We start from the raw sequence: 20,071 nt of genomic DNA on the forward strand, positions 1-20,071 counted from the left end.
TTTGTTTGTTTTTTTAAAGATTTTATTGATTATATGTAAGTGCACTGTAGCTGTCTTCAGACACTCTAGAAGAGGGCGTCAGATCTTGTTACAGATGGTTATGAGCCACCATGTGGTTGCTGGATTTGAACTCCGGACCTTCGGAAGAGCAGTCGGGTGCTCTTACCCACTGAGCCATCTCTCCAGCCCGACCTGGTGTTTTATTATAGCATCCCAAACAGTCCAAGGCACTGGACACACTCAAATAACACTAAAGCACAGCTTAGCGCTCATGCCACTCCTGTCCTCAATGAGAGATAACCAGATGCCAGTCAGGAGTTCTTTCTTTGAGACCAAGTCTCACTATGTAGCTCAATGGCGCCAAGCTCTTGACATCCTGTGTCAGCCTCCTGAGTGCTGGGATGACAGCCAGGTACACTTAATTAGTTTACATTTTCATTTATATTTATTATATGACTAACACAAAGTACATAGCTAGTAAAAATGTACTAATAAGCTATGCTATGCACTAGCTATGAGAACAATCCTGTGGCCCTCAGGATTCAAAAGAAATATGTCCTCAACAGCAAATCAATGTGCAAAATGACTGTTGCTTATTTTAAAAACCAGTACTTTATGCCTAGACCTAGACTGAAGCCTATCAGAAGTTTAAAAAGAAATGGGGGTAAAAAAGATGTAATTTCTCACAAAATTTACCAGTATTTTTTGGAAAATTAAAGTCAATATAGAAGTATGCTGAGAAACGTAAGTCATCCTACTTTAACCTGAATTCTATTTAAAAAATAATTAAAGTAAGCTTTCACACTGTGTCACATCGTGATCTAAAACTTGGGCACACAGTCATGGCCTTCAAAGTCCTGGCCCTCAGCACCGTCAACTGTTAGCAGGACACAGGGCTGTGCTCATATGACTGGAGGGACCGAATAAACCAACACACATAGCTTCAAAAGTGTCAGAGCAACACCTAAGCTGCGGCCCCCAGGGAGAGCAGGGCTCCCACTGCTTCTACGTGGCATTCCACCGTGCAATCCTAAACACAGTTAAAGCAAATATGCAGGGACCCTTGACAGGATGGGATTTATTATAAAGGCCTTTACCTGCTGAGCCTCTAATGGGCCCAAGATAAAGTCCTTTTATCCTCATTTTTAGACCTATAAAGTAACAAAAGCAGCTTTCAGAATTCTATACACAAATTAATCTATTGACTATGAGATTATACAAACATATGTATATAACTAATTTTCTTTTGTTTTTGTTTATTTTTCTGGCAGGGTAAAAGTTACTATGGACCAGGCTGGTCTTGAACTCACAGACCTCTGCCTGCTTGTCTTCCTGGGCACCGGGATTAAAGCTGTGCACCACCACACTGAGCCTAAAAGTGGGATCTTACTGGGGAGAGAGGTAGGATTCAACGTGGAACAAAAAGCAGACAAGCTCCGGCCCTTCTGTGCCCTCCACATGCACTTTAACAGCTCTGGCATGAAACACCTCATCAGGCCCAGGTAGGGGCTGCCAGGACTAAATGCTTGCACACTCAGTTAACGAAATAGTCTCAAGCTAAGACTATCTTTATTTTGGGCAATACAGTCTGATTTTTCTGGGTAGTTCATTTCATTATTTTGGTGCCACCCGCCAACTACATGACTGAAAAGGGAGTCTCTAACAGCCCTCACGACCTCTCCATCTTCACTCTCAAAGCAGCCTCGGGGACTCCAGTCCCTGCTGTGACAATGAGATCAGAGGCTACTACACCTTCCAGGTAGCATGACACGTCCATGTTTGTGTTTTTAAAAGTAGTTCCTTTTACTTCTGTGGTGACTCAGAGTAGCTCTCCTACCTCCTCGTCAGCCGTAGAAATAAGAAAGGCTGATTTTCCACTGATAGTCTGAGTACGCAGGTTGTCACTGACAGAGTAAGACAGACAATTACTCAGAAACATTGTAAATGAGAAGCCATTTATAACCCTGGAGGAACATGTGTGCCTCCAACAGCTGCTGCCAGTTCCCCTGCCTTGTCCTCCGTTGAAGAGTCACACGTAAAATCTGAGGTTGACTCAGTAGCGGGTTTCTTTCCTCAAGTCCAATCCAGCCTTCGATGGGGATGGAGGGTCTTCCAGACTCCACCCCTCGCTGGGAGAGGACTGGAGCACCCACCTTGTACCTTAGGTTTTACTCTGAGAGGGGAGCAGGCCTGTCTCATGAACCATTCATGGATGGTGCCCAGGGTCTCCAGGGAACCCAGGGCCAGGGTTACTCCTGGTCTTCCTTTCTTTTGTTAATCTACAAAGGGTCCACTTATTACTAATACACTGAGATCTCTGTGTGTGCGTGCATTTGCTTAACTAAATATGCCTACTATACCACTGTGTGTGTGTGTGTGTGTGTGTGTGTGTGCACGGACTTCAACAAACATGTCTGTATCTCTGTGTGTGTGTGTGTTTGCTACCCCTCTGACATTATGTGCCTTGCAGTGTGCTCTTTGAGAGATAAAGAACCCCGAGGAACCCTGAGAATTCACTCCCAGCTCCCATATCCACCAACGCTCCGCGGTGAGTGAATGAATGAGAGCCTTGCCTTGTCATCTCTCCCTCTTGCTCTACAGTCCTTGTCCCGACTTGCAGGTTTGTCACTCTTCGATATCTGGTGTGCTCGGCCCACGAGTCCTCGGGCTCCTGCCCCCATGTCTTTCCGCAGAGGCCTCACTTCCCGATTGGGACGCCTGATTTGAGGTGGTGCTCTGACAAAAGACAGACAGTTAAATAACAATTAATCAAAGACAAGGAATGCAAAGCCGTATTACTCATGAGACTGGCACAATTTCCTCTGCCATAGAGTGATTGGAACAATTATTAAGTATAGGTGACAGACACACATGGCTACTTTGCCAAAGTAACTCCCGACACCGACAGAGGGCACCTGTTCACCTGTCGGCCTCAGCAGCCGCACCCAGCTGACTCATCAGGGAGAGGTAACTTCGGAACAGCCAGAGCCTTTTCAGTAAAGGGGGGGACTGCGGAGTTCATTTTCTTTTTTACAGCCAAGACGACTTTCTCCACTTATGCTGGAGAAGTCGGCATTTCACTATGCAAATTACAAATGGCAGGGCCCAGCACTGACATTCTTGTAAACAAAGCCATTCATGTGGGAAAATATATCCACGTCTAGTGAGTATCAAAAATGATGATAGGACTCCAGGTGTGAGTAGCAATTTCAATAAATCCAGACTCGAAACCAATGTACTCACAGCAGCACATTTTGTCAGCTTCCACCGTGCGAGGCTGAGCCGTGGGGCTTCTTGGCACAGCCCTCTGGGTGGGGGTCCTATCACTTCATCAATTCCTTTCTCAAATCTCAAACCGTCCATCCAGTCCCGTCTCCCTGCCTTCCCCTGCCGCCCCGCATGGCCACACTGACATCGTGGCTGCTCTGATCCCTGTGTGCAACTGCTTCTTCCTCTCCATAGCACAGTGACTGCCCCATCTCTAGGCTCAAGGGAAGTGGGTGCTAGCTCTCTCCCCTTTCCTGACGTTTTCATTAGCATTTATTAATTATACATACTAATGGATCCATTGTGACATTGTCACACGTGTACATAATGTGCTTTGGTCACACCCCTCATCAGTCACCCTCTTGCTCTCCACTAACCCCTGTGTGCTTTCAAACCAGCTCCTCTCCTCCCTCTCTCCCTCACCCCTCAGTGTGCGTGTGTGTGTGTGTGTGTGTGTGTGTGTGTGTGTGTGCGTTCCAATAGAAGAGTTGCCTTAGAGTTGGTCATAGGACCATGTGCACCTGAGCAATGGCTACACCACTGAAAGTCCATTAACTGGGGGGGAAGGGCGGTCCCAGGGCCCCTCCCCCTCCCATGACAGAGTGCTGAAGGGTTCAGTCTTGTGAAGATCTAGTGCATGTAATCACAGCTGCTATGAATTCAGGGCACAGGAAGCCACGTCCTGGCTGGACGTCAGTTTCCCACCGTGCTCCCCGCACCCCCAGCTCTTCCTTCTTCCCATGACTGCAGCGTGCCCTGCAGGCTTGGGGCTTTAATTCATCCCCAGGTTTCCTTCCTGGTCTCATAGAAGGCAGCACAGTAATAGTGAACGTGACAAGACGAGAATTGGATGAAGGAACAGTGAAATGGATCAAGGAGCAGGGAAACACTAAGACGCTGCAGTTCTGATGCAGTGCCAATGCTATGGTTTAATGTAAAAAGACTCCCACGGGCTTACGGGTGTCGCTTGGTCCCTGGTTGGTGGCACAGCCTTGGGAGGTTGTAGAACCTTTAAGAAGCGAGGCCTGGCTGATGGAGTGTGTTGACTGGGGTGTGCTTTTGGAGTGCAGCCCTGTCTCAGCTACACATCTTGGCCAGTCACATGAGCAGCTGCCTCACGATTCTGCCTACCTGGACTCCCAAGATCACACCTTAACTTTCATGATAAAGTGAAATCCCCAGATACCTGAGTCAAAATATGTCACTCCTCATTAGGATTATGTCACAGGTACGAGGAAAGTAACCGTTACATAAAACAAAAGCAAAACAAGAAAGCCCATTGCATATTCATATTGCTGGGCTCTGCTAAGAATAAGAACAGTTGCTGAGAACCGCACAGGTGCTGCTGAGAAAGAACCGCACGGGCGTCTCTAAGGCTACACACTGACACCTCCATCCTGAGTGTAGTCTAGTCCAACAGTTATTGGACAGCCGTTGTTAGTACACAGCTAGTGACGCTGCTACCCCCAGGGAAGACAGAAATAAACAGCAGTGTGAGAGAACTGGGGAAGAGGTCACAGACAAACGACCAGAAGATGTTTTGGAAACTGAAGTTGTGTCCCACTATTGCTTTTACGACATTCTTAGTCCCTTAAACAGTCTACCAATCAAGTGAACTCGAGAAGAGACAGACACTCAGCAGTAGTGCCGCACACCCTTAATCCCAGCACTCAGGAGGCAGAGGCAGGCAGATCTCTGAGTTCAAGGCTAGCCTGGTCTACGGAGTTCCAGAGTAACCAAGGCTGCCCAGACAAATCCTGTCTTGGAAAACCAAAACCAAAGGGGAAAAAAGAACTTGAAGAGACCGGTGAAGAATGAGACCCATCAGGATAAGTTGCTGTCTAGAGCGCTGCACATCTGCACTGCACATCTGGGGTCAGCTCAGCAGGCGAGCACCTGGCCAGCACACACCAAGCCCCAGGGTCAATGTCTAGCACAGAAAATAAAATAAAAGCCCAAGCCTTTAGTATCTCAATGCAACCTGGCTGATGTTCTTCGGGAGGGGCCAGGCTTGTCTTTTTACCGTTTTCTGTTTTGAGGAAGAGATGGGAAGTGGTTGGGTACAGTTCTGCTTTATTTATTTGTGTGTTTTGTGTATGCAGAAATGTCTTTCCTGTATCGGCCAAGACAATGAAACAAGACTTTCTCTCCTCTCAGCACACAGGTTGTTCCTAGTGCTGGCAGCTGTGCTTGTTATTTAGTGATTGTCATTGTGGTCCAGCTTTTTAGACTGTGCTCCAGCACAAAGCCTCTGCTCACCTTCAGCGAGCCCAGCCCCTACAGCTGCGAGCGAGCAGGCTCTGCCCTTGCTGGGCTTGCCTGGGAGGCCTGGCCATGAATCCTGAGACAGTCCTGACTCTCGGCTTGCTACTTAGCAGCTCCTCAGAAGCCCCCCCACAGCCCCCTTCACAAGTGCAGGCCCACATCTGGCTTGGTGAGCTATGGCCTAAGAGTCCTTCCTAGCCTGTTCAGGAGCTGCCTTCCGAGGGCTGCGGCAGAGCTTGACCTGGCACGCACTATTCTGATGAAGTGCTCAACCAGCTGTCAGTGGGATCTGAGGCGAGCCCCATGTCTTGTGGGAAGCATGCGTGCGCTCTCTATGTCTTCAGTTCCACCTCACTGCAGTTGGAGATTACATGTGTAACAGACTCTGTCAGCGTCCCAGAGGACACCCTGGTTCCACTCTGTATTTCTTTGTCCATTGTCGCTGCATCACTGCACGATGTCATGCTTCACTGTGGGGACTCTGTGACAACTTCCAGGCTGTGTAAGCAACAGACTCAGGGGGCTTCTTTAAAAAGAGGTTTTGATGGGGCTGCACAGTGCCACTGGTCTCGGCCCTGATGGTCAAAAAGACAGTGTGCTAGCATGCAGTTTTTCAAAACCACAGAGCAACTAGCTAGCTAGTCATCAGGGCACAGTGAATAAATACCAGCCTTGTAGTCTACACTGAACCACCATTAAAGAGTGACAGAAGAGACAGGATAGCTTATCACTAAAAGACCATCACTGTGAGACCCACCAAATGCTGGTCAGCAGGGACGAAAGCAAAGCAGAAAGGGATAGCTAAGGGGCAGAGAGGCAGGATGGGGTGTGCACACATCCCGTCAGGAAATGCTTCTGGAGTCTACCCTGCTCCACACATTGTTCTTGGTGCTGGGGCTGCAAGTTCCAGCTTGATCAAGTCCCAGGGGCATGTCTGGGTGTGTGTGTGGGGGGGAATGAATAATAAGCATGTGTATAGTCTGTACAAAAGGATAGAGTAGGTTGGACTTCTGGAATCCTCTGAGCAAAGACAAAGGAAGGGTGTCATGAGCTGCTGGAGACTCGTGGGGAGCTACACAGCTGTCCTGGCCCCCTGCCGGGCCATGCTGCTCTTCACACTCTCACTAAGCCACTTCACCCTCACAGCTTCCGCATGGGGTGACTGCCACAATGATCTCCATTTACAGCGGGAATTTACAGAGGGAAGATGAAGCTGGCTGGCTTGTCCTTGGGGCCACTGAGGGGCAGAGCTAAGAGGAGACCCCCTCTGCCCTCAGAGTTGGCACTGGTCTGTTGTGCAAAGGCAGCAGACTCCCCAGAACAGGAGGTACTGCATGGCAAAGACCTTCCTCTTGCTTGTCACCATCCCGCGGCACCAGTGATGTCAAGCTGAAGTGCATCTGGAGCAGCATGGAGGCTGGGACTAGACACAAGAGGAGGACGTGAGAGAAGAGGCCACAGTCACAGAAGGAAGAGAAGGACATGGAGCCCTGTAAAGGCCACCGATGTCAGAAGAGAGGAAAAAGAGTTCCAACTGAGACAGCCAACAGCAAGTGTCACAAAGATAAGGAGGGAGGCCAGAGGCTGTGGAGGTGTTATCATTATCACACAAGTGAGATGCTCAATGTAGCCAAGGGTTCAGCCCTATGCTCAATGTAGCCAAGGGTTCAGCCCCACGCTGTGGGGACAGGGAATCCAGGATCCCTAGGAGCTGAGGAGAACGCCTGCCCTGCCTGTAGGTCGCACTCAGCAGCAGGCAGCAGCCACCAAGGAAAGCAGAGAGAGGCAGAGCGCTTTCATGCACATGTGGAAGTGCGTGTATCCCGGCTTCACTCTGCCATCGCTTGCAGTTCTCCTGCTTCTGTCTCTAATGAATTAGAATGCCTATTTTCAGCTGCCTTTTCTAAAACATAGACATAGCCGAACTTAGGGGGCTGGAGAGGCGGCTCAGTGGTAAGAGCACTGTCACTCTTGCAAAAGACCCTGGTTCAGTTCCCAGCACACACACGGCGGCTCACAACCATATGTAACTCCAAGGATCTGATGCCTTTTCTGGTCTCTGGTGTATAGACATATAAGAAGGTAAAGTATTTACACACATAACACAAAAATAAATCTTAAAAAATATTTTAGGCACTCATGGTAATAAATACCTAGATTTCCAAGATTCAAGTATTTTGTAGCAGGAGACAGATGTTTCCTACAGAGAGCTTACCTAAGAAAAACAATGAAACTTCAAAAATCAAGAACAAAGCCCAACAAGATGCTCTCCCACTTCTGACACCTGGACCCTCACCTTCCTGTGAACTGACAGCAGTACCTGCACTAGGAGCAGGCTCTCTGCACTTGCCACCCTGCTCCGACTGAGCTTTCTGTCTACACCCCAGCATCAGCTCCACCGCATCAGCACCACTACATCAGCACCAGCACCACCACATCAGCATCACTGCATCAGCATCAGCACCACATCAGCATCACTGCATCAGCATCAGCATCAGCACCACTGCATCAGCACCACCGCATCAGCACTGAGACCTGAAGGGCACTGGCCTTAGGCAATGCTTCTCACCCAAGCGTTGTCTTTCCACCACAGCAGCCAGCACAGCCCTCCTCGCAGCACAGGCATTTGGCCACTCTCTGTAAATACTAATGGCGATGCCTAGGCTTCCCCAACCACCACGCACCTCTGCTCCCCTTGTCAATGGGACCAGATAAACCACCTGTAGACCACTCTCTCCATCCTGAACCCACTCTATCGCTCCCTGCCATTCCCATCTAGGTGTGCACACATGGTACCTGCTTGAATCTCAGACCTGGAGAAGCTGTCACAGGCAGAGCATGAGTTTGAAACTAGCCCAGGTTTTCCCAGCAGAGCATGTCTCAAATATCCAAATAAAATTTTAGGATATGTCTTTCTGGATCTGTTCACTGACTTCAGGTGAGAGCCTGCTGTACAACCCACCTGAGTCCCAGCCCTTGTCCTGGAGTGGCTGTGCTCATGGGAAGTTGTGAAGATTAAATTATAAATCATGTGCAGAACTCAGTAAATGCCATTTATTATTGAGACAATTCACCCCTCTACCTACATCCTCCTAACAACCTGACATCAGAGGCCATCCCGTATTCCAGAAGATAATATAACTCCAGAATGTTAAGGGAATGGGTATAACACCACAGGCACTGGTGTCAGTCCATAACATACTGCATCATATAAAGAACAACCTTAAAATGTCTGTTTCCTGAAGTGAAAACTTATGGACTCTTTGGAGAGTCAGTTGTGTTGAAAGTTATTTTGCTGGGGAAAACATGTGAAGGAACATTTAGCTGAAGTGAACATAGGTGAAAGACTAAGGCAGACTCGTGAAGGAACGTTTAGATGAAGCAGACACAGGAAAGAGGATGTTCTGCTAAAGCAAGCACATGAAAGGACAGGTGATGAAGGATTCTGTGCTAACAACACACTTGCATTGATTCACCTTACATTGCCTAGTTGAGCTGCATTTGTCAAAGCTCCATAGAGAGAAATGTGACAAAAAAAAAAAAAAACCAAAAAAACAAAAAAACAAAACAAAACCTTCTGGTGCTGTGCTGCAGTTTCTTGCTGCCTCCTTGGACTCAGGCTGATTGGCAGAGTGATGTCAACTAGGCAAGACCTGTGGAGGACACGTGATGTTTGGGGGGTATAAATAGAACTTAATGGCCAGTGGTGGAGGCTGAGCTAGACTTGCTTATAGAGTTCGCTGTGCAACACTTGTGGGTCTCGCATCTTTGCTGATCTTTGCTTCCCTGAGAGACCCAGCCGAGAACTTCTCCTGGCGTTCCTCCCTGGTCCCTCCTGCTGACTCAAGCCAAGGCTGAGGCCTGGCTGTGTCTGCTAGGTCACGTCACCACTGCCGCTATCCCAGATCTACTGAACTGGACTGCTGGTGTATCGGTGGAGAGTTTGAGAGGGGATCGAGCTGCCGCTGCCTGCCACCCTGTGAGCTGAACGGCTGATTTCCAGACAACACAGACAGGAGTTGCTCCAAAGAACCTTTCTAAACAGGTTCACTTCCCCCACCCCACCCCCACCGCGTATTCTTTCTCTCCCACCACCTCTGGTGGGTGGTGGGCTACAAGGGAGGTTAAAGTGTTTAAGAACCATCATTAAAAATAGACATTTGGAAAAACTGATAGTTACAGTCTCCAGCTCGGCTGATCTGTTAAACAACGACCATTACCCTCCTGGGGTCTATTCCCCTGCTCTACTCCTGGTCACATGATTATCCAGAGCAGCCATTCTCTCGTTCTCACTATCAGTCACCAGGTTGAGTTCATTTTACCGGGAACACTCTCACTCCCACCTACAATACCAAATGCTGCCAGGGCAGCTCTGTTTGTGAGTCCCATCCAGTGTGCACAGAAACTGGTGCAGAGCTCTGGGGGTGACAGGTGCCAGCACTCCTGAGGCCAAGCTCTGTGGCCTTTGTGACTGTCACTACTCAGCCTGGCATACAGCGAACGTCTACAAAGCACACGGCAGATGGGTCCTGCAGTTGTCTCCCTTCCAAAGGTTGGATGCAGGGCTGCCAAGCAACCTGTGATGCACACTCACACTGGGAAGCTCGGCGGTAACCTTGGTTACTCTGTGTGACCTACCAGCTCAGCAGCGCTACTGCAAGGCTGCCTCGTCCACCCCCTTATTCAAGAGACCTGAGTCAGAGCAGAGGTGACAGACCTACAGACAGGAAATGGCAGCTTCCTCTATCTCAGTACTTGACCCTGGTCTTATTCAACCCGTTTTATTATTGGCTGGGTTTTGTTTTGTTTTTGAGTGTTGACAGTTACTGAAGGTAGCAGGGTACTCAGAGAGACACGTAGCAACAACCTTAACATCAAGTCTGTAAGAAATCCCACAGGAGGAAAACCCATCTCCTTAACTGTACATACAGACACATTAGACCAATTCCCCAAGTGTGCATAGGCATGCCCACACATCTACAGAGGTCAGAGGTCAAGTGTCTTCCCCAGTAGCTCACTGAACGTGGAGCCCATTGACTGAGCTAGACCAGCTGGTCGGTAAAACCGAGATCTTCCTGTGTCTGCCGCCCAGCACCGGACTGCAGGTACGTAGGCACTTCTATGCCCAGATTGAATGGGTGCTGGGATCCGATCCCAGGCCATCATGTTTGCACAATGGGCTCTCTCCCCAGTTCCTCCTTCCAGGGCTTGATGAAGCAGCATTTGAAGGCCTATTTGGGCTTTAGTCACAAAATTGCCTAGACAGAACAAACTAAATGAGTAATTTCAGATTCACATATACAATTTCACTTGCCCCTCCCCCAAAAAGGCATGCTTGGTTAAAATCTACCATATGGGAACATAACCTGTGTATCTATTATGAAGAACACCGAGAGTTTCTCAAAAATTAAAAATAGGGAGTGGAGGGGCTGGGGAGATGGCTCAGCAGGTAAGAGCACCCGTCTGCTCTTCCAAAGGTCCTGAGTTCAAATCCCAGCAACTACATGGTGGCTCACAACCATCCATAACGAGATCTGGCGCCCTCTTCTGGAGTATCTGAAGACAGCTACAGTGTACTTACATATAATAAATAAGTAAATCTTTTTAAGAAAAAAATAGGGAGTGGAGAGATAGATCAGCAGTTAAGAGCACTGGCTGCTACTGTAGAGGACCTGGGTTTGATTCCCAGCACCCACATGGTGGCTCACAAGTGTCTATAACTGCAGTTCCAGAGGATCCAATGCCCTCTGCTGGCTTCTGTAGGCACTACACATATGTGATCCAGAGGTACATAGACATATGTGCAGGCAAAACACCCACATACATGTAATAAAAATAAAGAAATATTTTAAAAATTAAAAACAGTACTACCATATGACCCAGTAATCCATCTTATGAATATCTATCTAAATAAACTTGAATGGGGGTGTTGACAAAGCATCTGCACCCCTGTGCCCATTCCAACCCTCGCCGCATGAACAAGACATGGAAGTAACTTAAAGGAGAGCATAAAGAACGTGAGGTGGATATAAGGCGGACTATCACCAGCTTTACAAAACAGATGAACGCAGATGACACTGTGCTAAGGGAAGCAACCATCCCGCAGAAAGACACATAATGCAATCTTATTCACGTCTTCAGTCTGAAACCCTCAGATCACAACTCCGCAGAGGAGAGTGCCAGTTACCAAGGCTGAAGGGAAGGGGGATGGGGCTTCTCGATCCATTCTGTGCCACTAAACAAAACATCTGAGACTGGGTAATCCAGAGCGAGCAGGAATGTCTTTATTCTCATCTGGATGCTGAGAAATCTGGGTCTGAGGAGCCCATACCTGCAAAGACATTCACAGGACATGCTCCCATGCCCGAGGGTAGAGAGGAGCAGCTTCCCTGTGAGGTACACCACCTACATCACCCACACCACCCATAACACCTACACCACCCACAACACCTACACCACCCACAACACCCACAACACCTACACCACCCACACCACCCATAACACCTACACCACCCATAACACCTACACCACCCACAACACCTACACCACCCACAACACCTACACCACCCATAACACCCACACCACCTACACCACCCACAACACCTACACCACCCACAACACCTACACCACCCACACCACCCACAACACCTACACCACCCACATCACCCACACCACCCACACCATCTACACCACCCACAACACCTACACCACCTACACCACCCACAACACCTACACCACCCACAACACCTACACCACCTACAACACCCACAACACCTACACCACCCACAACACCCACAACACCTATATCACCCACATTACCCACACCACCTACACCACCTACACCACCCACACCACCCACACCACCTATCACCTACATCTTCATTAACATCTTCATTAATATCTTCATATTAGCCCCACTAACCTGTCCCTGGGCCCCACGCTCAGGACCCAATCCCTTTTTACAGACCCAGTCTCTCAAGGCTGCTGCCCTAGAGAGTGAATTGCTAACACAGGAGCTCTCGCAGGCACTCAGGCCACAACAGAGGTTGACACTGTCACAGGTAAAGTTCCAATCATACACCAATTAATTCAGGACATCTAGCATACATGAAGGTGACCACAGCTAACCATTTGTACTGTATATTGGATTTTGCTAAGGCAGATCTTGTGTTCTCACTGCAAAAGGGAAAAAAGGCAAATTATTGAAGTGAGGTCAGTCTAATTGTAGTCATTAATTCATAATCTAACCCCATCATTAAGTTGTACACCTTAAATTAAAATTCTCCTTCAATAAGGCTGGAAAAAAGATCTACCATTATTTACTTTTTAAAACGGGTAGAGAATATTTCAGGCATAGAGCGGTGGCTCGGGGGCAGCACATGGTGCAGGCTAGAGGACTTGAGTTTGGCCCACAAGTTCCTGTAGCTGCAGTGGTGTGGGCTTCTGGCCTAGCTCCATTCAGTACAAGACCTTGCTTTAAAGGAATAAGGCACAGAGTGAGAGCACACCCGTGAAAAGATAGAGAAGAGAGAGAGAGAGAGAGAGAGAGAGAGAGAGAGAGAGAGAGAGAGAGAGAGAGAGATTCTGTTGACTATATGCTACATTGAGTATTGTTCCAGATACAGACAGCCTTAGGTTCAGCCTCACAAGGACAGGTCACCTCATTAAAGAGACAGGCTTACGAAGTCTAGATGTAAAATGGAAAATGTCATCAAAGCCCTTTCACTAAGGTAAGGATCCAACTAACAAAGACCTCAGTCGGAAGGCTCCGCCTCTCTGAGCTTTAAGTCTGCTACTGCTCTGACCTCCCTCCCGGCACAGCCCTATTGAAGGCAATGGATCTACATTATTATAAAAGACTGCTTAATCTAAGCACCTGCTGGTGATTTAAAACATGATCATGATTAAACTCAGCAGACCCATGACACAGAAAGTCTAACTTCAAAACACGGGGCAGAAGCAGGTGGAAGCTATCATGCGCACGCGCCATGACACTCAGCTGGAAGACGGAGAGGAAGGTCTGAGGTACAAGTCCATAAACTGAACCAGTCAGAAGCACAAACGGGCCGGCCAATTAGTGGCCAAAGCCAAGAACATCCACTGCATCCCTGGAAGGCTTTGTAGGACAGTAAAGTACATCTCCCTATTGACTAAAAGCATAGCTGCAGTGTAGTGCCCCCACTGACAGATTCCTTCATTACGATTATTAATATTTATTTCACTAAGGTTTTCAATTTCTTTATCCTACCATCACTAGCGAGAATTTAACAAGTGGCTATTAGGACACAGAATATCTACCAAAATGTGGCTGCAAATGCCACTGGATGTGTGTGCTGCATTCCCAGGACAGAGAGGACACGCAGGAGACCATCAGTGCTGACTGAGGACTGACCAGTGCTGACATCAGCGTGTCAGAACAGTCCCTACGTGATGAGGTCACGGGATGACATCAGCGTGCCAGAACAGTCCCTACGTGACGAGGTCACAGGATGACTTAAATAAGCAACTGCTTAGAAAGAGCACGTGACCAGTGGTTGAGTGGCCGCCCTTGGAAACTGACACTAAAGTCACACACCCTCAACCCTGAAAACCCAGCATTCTCTCCGCCAGGTCCAGAACACTAAGTGTTTGTGTGGAAATGTCAGAGAGGAAATACAACTACTTGAAGATGCTCCGAGTGAGACAGTTGTTAATTATGTCACTATTTGATTATCTATCTGAAGGGATGCTGGTGTTCTCTTCCCAGAGCTGACCATTGATTTTATTACCTGCTGATCATCATCACTGACTTCTCTTATTTAATCCTGTGAGGTAGAGAGTCCCACCCCTGACTCCCCACCCCCGACTCCCCGCCCCAGCCCCACATAGCATAGACCTTGAAATCAATGCTCAGAGCACTTACAACACTAAAGCCCTGTAGTTCGTGGTTCTAAGAGACACAGCTCAGACCAGAACCTCGGCTGATGGCCACTGTCTTTGGGAAGAACTTTGCCAACTAGTCCTTATCTCCAGGTGGAATTTTTTGCTTCATGACTTAAAAAGGAACAAATTTTGTAAAGGAGTAAAAATACATAGTGCTCAATTCCAGCTTCCCGAAGTCTTTAACTGAGAGTGCACCATTAGCTGACCAGCCTCGTGCCAGAACGCGTGCCTTACATGCATGTCACTACACGCATGTCACTATAGCATCCAGCGTGGATGGCAGGCCACTGCTGCTTACAGAGTCTGTTCCTGAAGTCTTAAAATTATGACACCCACATCACTTAGGTACTGAACCCAACTGCACTGACCCGTGTTTCTTGAACTGGCCCATGTTTTCGTGTGGTTGCTGACATGTATGTCACAGACTGAACATAAACTGTCCTGCAGGGGACATATACGCAGGTCCCAGTGACAGTGCCATGTAGAACCGTCAGAAGTGGGGCTTGCTGGAAGACGGCTGCCTGGAGCATGTAACTGATCTTGCCCCAGCTCCTTTCTCTCACTCCCTCTGCCTCCTGTCTGCACCCCCTGCCTGGTGTGTCCCCCACCAAGGCTCTCCTGCTCAAAGCAGGCACCCGGCAAGCATGGCCTCGCCCTGCCACGCCCCGAGCACCAAGGCTGCTTTCCTTTCCACTGCTCTTATCAGGGGTTCGTCGGCGACACAAAGCTGACTAAATCACTGTGGAAATAAGAGCCTCCTCTCCTGTCTTCTCTCCAGGGACACACGTGCTCGGATCGCTTTGTACACTGTCTCTAAGCCACAGAGAACACAGACGCGCTTGCTACATCCAAGAGCTGCACAGAGCCGGACAGGGGAGGGGCAAGCCTGGTCTACAAAGTGAGTTCTAGGACAACCGGGGCTACACAGAGAAACCCTGCCTCAAATTTAAAAAAAAAAAAAAAGATTATTAAAAATATGTATAAAAATGAATGCAGTCTATGTTATAGGCCTATAAGAAAGGACATGTGACAGAAAATGGGCCTGTAATGAAGGACAATTTCCAAGTAGACATCATCATTGGAAAAATGTCATCTACAATTTTTATCATTTGAGTCACAAATATTAGAGTTACTGTCTACAGGCACAGCTTTCTAAAAGTAACAATGGTCTTCTAACAATTCAGAACATTTACTCTAAAATGTCAGTTTATTGTTAGCTATTAGCTTTAATTTCAGATTAATGACTTTCAGAAAAAGTGAGGCATTCCATTACCTCTGTGTGTGTGTGTGTGTGTGTGTGTGTGTGTGTGTGTGTGGTCTTCCTTAAAAAAAGAGTTCTCATCTCATACCTGCCTTCGCCAGGAATATCACAAACCACCTGTGACTTAGTTGAAGAAGTCCCGCAAGAGCCAGATGGGTGTAGTGATGTGGGGCTGCAATCCCGAGGATCAGAGATAGAGGCCAGCCTGGGCTACACAGCAAGGCTCTGTCTTAAAACGAAACAAAAAATTTGGAGACCCTCAAGAGAACAGTTAGTTGACCAGATGACCCCAGCTACTGGCTAAGAGGAAATGTATTTCCTGTGGGACAACACTCTGGGCACGGTACCACCTCACAACGCAGAGACACAGGAAAGCCAGAAAGACCGGACTGCAGATCCTGGTCTAACAGGACGGGACTCATACGCCCAGGTCTCCAGGGCCTCAGTCTCCGCTGTAAAATGAATGGCATTACTCTTCCGGGGTTGAACTCCTACTGTGGGCAAAGCTCAGTGACAGCACTGAACATGTGCTGTTTGGTCTTTAAGTAAACCGAGTCACCGCCTTTGCCCTTACACAGCCTCTAAGCATGAAGAGACAAGAGGATGCAGCACGACACCTGCAAGCAGGCCACAGGCAGAACAGTTCAGTTGGTCGATGGACTGGAGTAGGAGCAGGTCAAGGGTGTGAACTGCTGGTGTTCCCTGGAGAAAGACGACACTGTGCAGACAGAAACAGGAAAGAGAAAGAAGAAAGCAGAGAAGCTGGGGAATAAAAGCCTTCCGTGCCACCCTGAGGAGCCTGGCCACTAAGCAAAACATCACTGGAATTGCAAGCATCCTTCCCCACTAGCCCAGTCAGAGGAGACACTCTCCTCACCTCTTCACTTGAAGGAGTCAGTCTCCTCTAGCACAGGCCTGAGGCTGTAACCACGGGTCTAAAAGACTTCTCTGAACTGGTAAGTCATAGAGCATCTGTCACTGGGACTGCCATAAGGAAACAGGGGCATGACAGGGCACGCACAAGCTCTGCGCACATGGAATAAACATGAGAAGTGTATGAAGTTCATAAGCCCCCCAAATGATTCTGAAAAGTACTGCTCAAATAAAGCTTCGCAAGTAGCATGGTTAGCTACAAGAGCTGATCCACTAAGTCTCACTCACCTGTGTTCCGCAGGGACAGGGGGTGGCCATACTGCAGGGTCTCTAAATGGTTCATCTCGACAAGACACGGGGAAGTCAGGGGGCTTGTCCATCTTAAAGCTTTCTAAAGTGCTGACGATACTCTTAACCTGTTCATATTCTTCCAAGAGTTCCTGCCGTACCTGAAGAAGGGAGTGGTTATGTTAGGAGCCGTTCAGAGCTTACATGAAGTGCACATAAATTACGACAGAATGTAAGCTTCCTTAGTGTTAGTCAAAGGGCACAAAATGAGTCACAGAACCCCTGACAAACAGCTCTTCAGAGAGGTACAGATGGCTGGAGAGCAGGGAGGGGAGGGCTGCATTGCATGCCTCTTCATGTAAGGAAAAATGCAGTTATCCACCCCAGACATTGAAGATGCTATGCTAAATCTTTCAATATCCTTAGAGGTTAAAATAAAATTGATGAAAATTGTCACCTCCATCTCCACAGTCACAAAGCATGAAATGCTTGTCCTGAGAGTCTGGCCACTGCCAGCCTGTGCTAAGCATCATACACGGTCCACCCTTACATACGGTCCCTTTCACTACAGCCTCTTTGGGCTTCAATGCCTTTGAGTCCTGGATAAGGTTTAAAATGTAACTGAGTACCTACAACGTGGAAAGTAGTGTCTTCAAACTCGGTGCTCAGTGTAAGCTAGTTCTCACAAGCAAGCACTGCTCAGGAAAGCTGGGTGTTTAAACTCCACTTTAATAATTACAGTAACAGCCTGGCGTGGTGGCACACGCCTTTAATCCCAGCACTTGGGAGGCAGAGGCAGGTGGATTTCTGAGTTCCAGGCCAGCCTGGTCTACAGAGTGAGTTCCAGGACAGCCAGGGCTACACAGAGAAACCCTGTCTCGAAAAACCAATAATAATAATAATAATAATAATAATAATAATAATAATAATAATTACAGTAACTTTCAAGCCAGAAAGTAGCTTTAACTCCAGGGCAGAGCAGAAGTGTTCCCTGGAACGGTACTAAAAAGAACACATGAAGAAGCTACAGACCAAAGGCAGACCCGAGGGAGAGCCACCTGCCAGCATCTAGGACGTACGAGACCCTGCACAGGGACATCCATGCCAGACCCAGTGTAAGGAACATCACAGGAATATCTATGGAGACGCCCCCCACCGCAAACACAAGCACTCAATCTGTGAGAGGCAGGAGAAATAGGATTTCAAGGGTTGCAGCCCAAGTTACAGCAAGTGTGGTGTTCTTACTCAAGGCAATTTGGTAAGTCTTCTGGGGAAAATGAGCCAAATTTACCCTCAAAACTCAGTGAAGCACTAATTCCTGACTTGTAGGGAATTGAGGAGAGGTTTTGGAAAGGCACCAGAGGAAACGGAAACTTCAAAGTGCCCTCTTCGTACTTTTAAGTTTAAAAGGATCTTAAGTTACAACAATAATTGGAGGAATCATAATTCAAGTTTGCATTAACTAGACTATTATATAATCAAGTTGTACGTCAAAAAGACAGAGAAGATGTGAGTGCCTTTTATTAGATTACCAGCTCATTTGTGTTTGTAAGGAGACTTCCAAGGAAAGCATTTATTAAATAGGTCAGAGCTACAAACAGAAATGAGAGGAGAGACAGACAGCAACGAGAAACACCTTACTTCAAAACTGTCTTGGCAGATACAATTGAGCATGAACGTTTGTAAAATTAAGAATACATTCAACTACAATTAAGTATCCTCAAAGACTAAAACGTATGGTCCAAAATACAGAGGCTAATAAGTAGGTAGGCGTATCAGAAGCACATGCAGAGTTAAACGTGAACTGTATTCAGGGTTCAGACAAATAAGAACAATGGTCAAAAGCGCTGGCTAACTTCCCAACTCTGGTTACCAGAGCGCATCCCCCATGGCGCATGGAACCCTGCTGGGCCATCATCCTACCTGCTGCCACTTGGCTTTGGTGGCTGGGTCTCTCAGTGACTGGCAGTGTCTCTGGATCTGCTGTATCACTCCCTGGTAATACACCATTGATGAGTCATAATTCCCCAGAAGCGCATATTCCCGGCCTTTCTTTGCATTCTCACAAATCTCCGCCAAATTCATCTTCTTTCAGACACCTGAATGATAAAAACAAGGCTCTTTTTTAAAATGTTCTTACCACTGATTTTAAAACAATTGTCAATTTTGTAGCATGTGTCTTGAGAGTCTGAACAGCCTTAATAGTGAACTAAATTTCCAATTCTGTACAGAAATCACAGAATACCCAGGAATAACATGGAGAACCTCTTGCTGGTGAAAGACAACTGGTTGATTTACAAGGAGAAATGGCCATGAGTGGTCCTCGCTCATTTATAACAGCCACAAACTCAGTCAGACATATTCATAAGGCTCTGTCCTCCCCAGCTTCTTTATAACATGGAAGGATTATGCGAGTATCATCAAGTATCTTAACGGGTGGACCTCAGGAATAAAGAGTGAGACTTCAGGTCTTACATCAGAGGACAGTCTTTGGACATCCGTCACCATTTTGATGCCCTAACTGTACCACACAGCAAACCTAAGAGAAACACATCCACTGAACTGAGAGATTTCCGTATCTAAACTTGCCCTTCTCCTCCAACATGCATTGATTTTGTCTAGGGAAAAGACAGTCAGATAACTGTCATGGTTGTCTCTCTCCTTCCCCTGCCTAGCCATCTCTGCAGCCTACCTGATAATGTCCCAACTGATCCATCCATCTGACGCTAGGAATGTCCTTTGAGCCTCTGGCTCCTAGGCCAGTCCTTCAGCTCAGCACTTCTGGCTTTGCTCTAGACTTCCCAAAGGGCTCCTAGACTCACCCAAGGCTTCTCAACAAAGACGCTTTCCTCCCAAGACCATAAGCATACAAAGTCCTGAAAGGCAGAGGAGGGGAGATAACCCAGGAAGAGTACCAGTCGCTCTACCTTCTGGGACAAGCCAATTAAATGTCTAATAAAGGAAATAGAAGTATTTCTCCTTGCCTTCCCAGACAGTTGGCTTGGATAGTTTCATTCTCCCAAAGTAGAATCAGCAGGCTCTGGGCTCACATGAGAGACCCTGTCCCACTATAGAAGGTGGACCAAGGGAGGAGAACCCTGCTGGGACCCTCTCACCACCCATGCTCTGTTCACACCCATGCCAGTGCACATACACACACACAGGCCCACAAGCATGCATACACACATGCATTCA

General features: G+C 47.7%; 1 protein-coding gene across 7 annotated transcripts in view; it reads right to left on the bottom strand.

The window, feature by feature from the left end:
- Nucleotides 1–20,071, bottom strand: part of Katnal1 (katanin catalytic subunit A1 like 1) — a 61,924-nt gene that overhangs the window by 33,653 nt on the left and 8,200 nt on the right. For all 7 annotated transcript variants that reach the window (XM_029533759.1, XM_029533758.1, XM_029533757.1 and 4 more), the window contains 3 exons: nucleotides 18,800–18,975; nucleotides 16,877–17,037; nucleotides 2,574–2,736 (listed from right to left, as the gene is read on the bottom strand). In XM_029533759.1, the coding sequence (XP_029389619.1) occupies nucleotides 2,574–2,736; nucleotides 16,877–17,037; nucleotides 18,800–18,961 (486 nt within the window). In that variant the 5' untranslated portion in view covers nucleotides 18,962–18,975. The remainder of the gene's footprint in view (nucleotides 1–2,573; nucleotides 2,737–16,876; nucleotides 17,038–18,799; nucleotides 18,976–20,071) is intronic.

Source organism: Mus pahari, chromosome 23, assembly GCF_900095145.1.
Source record: "Mus pahari chromosome 23, PAHARI_EIJ_v1.1, whole genome shotgun sequence".
Classification (NCBI taxonomy): Eukaryota; Metazoa; Chordata; class Mammalia; order Rodentia; family Muridae; genus Mus; species Mus pahari.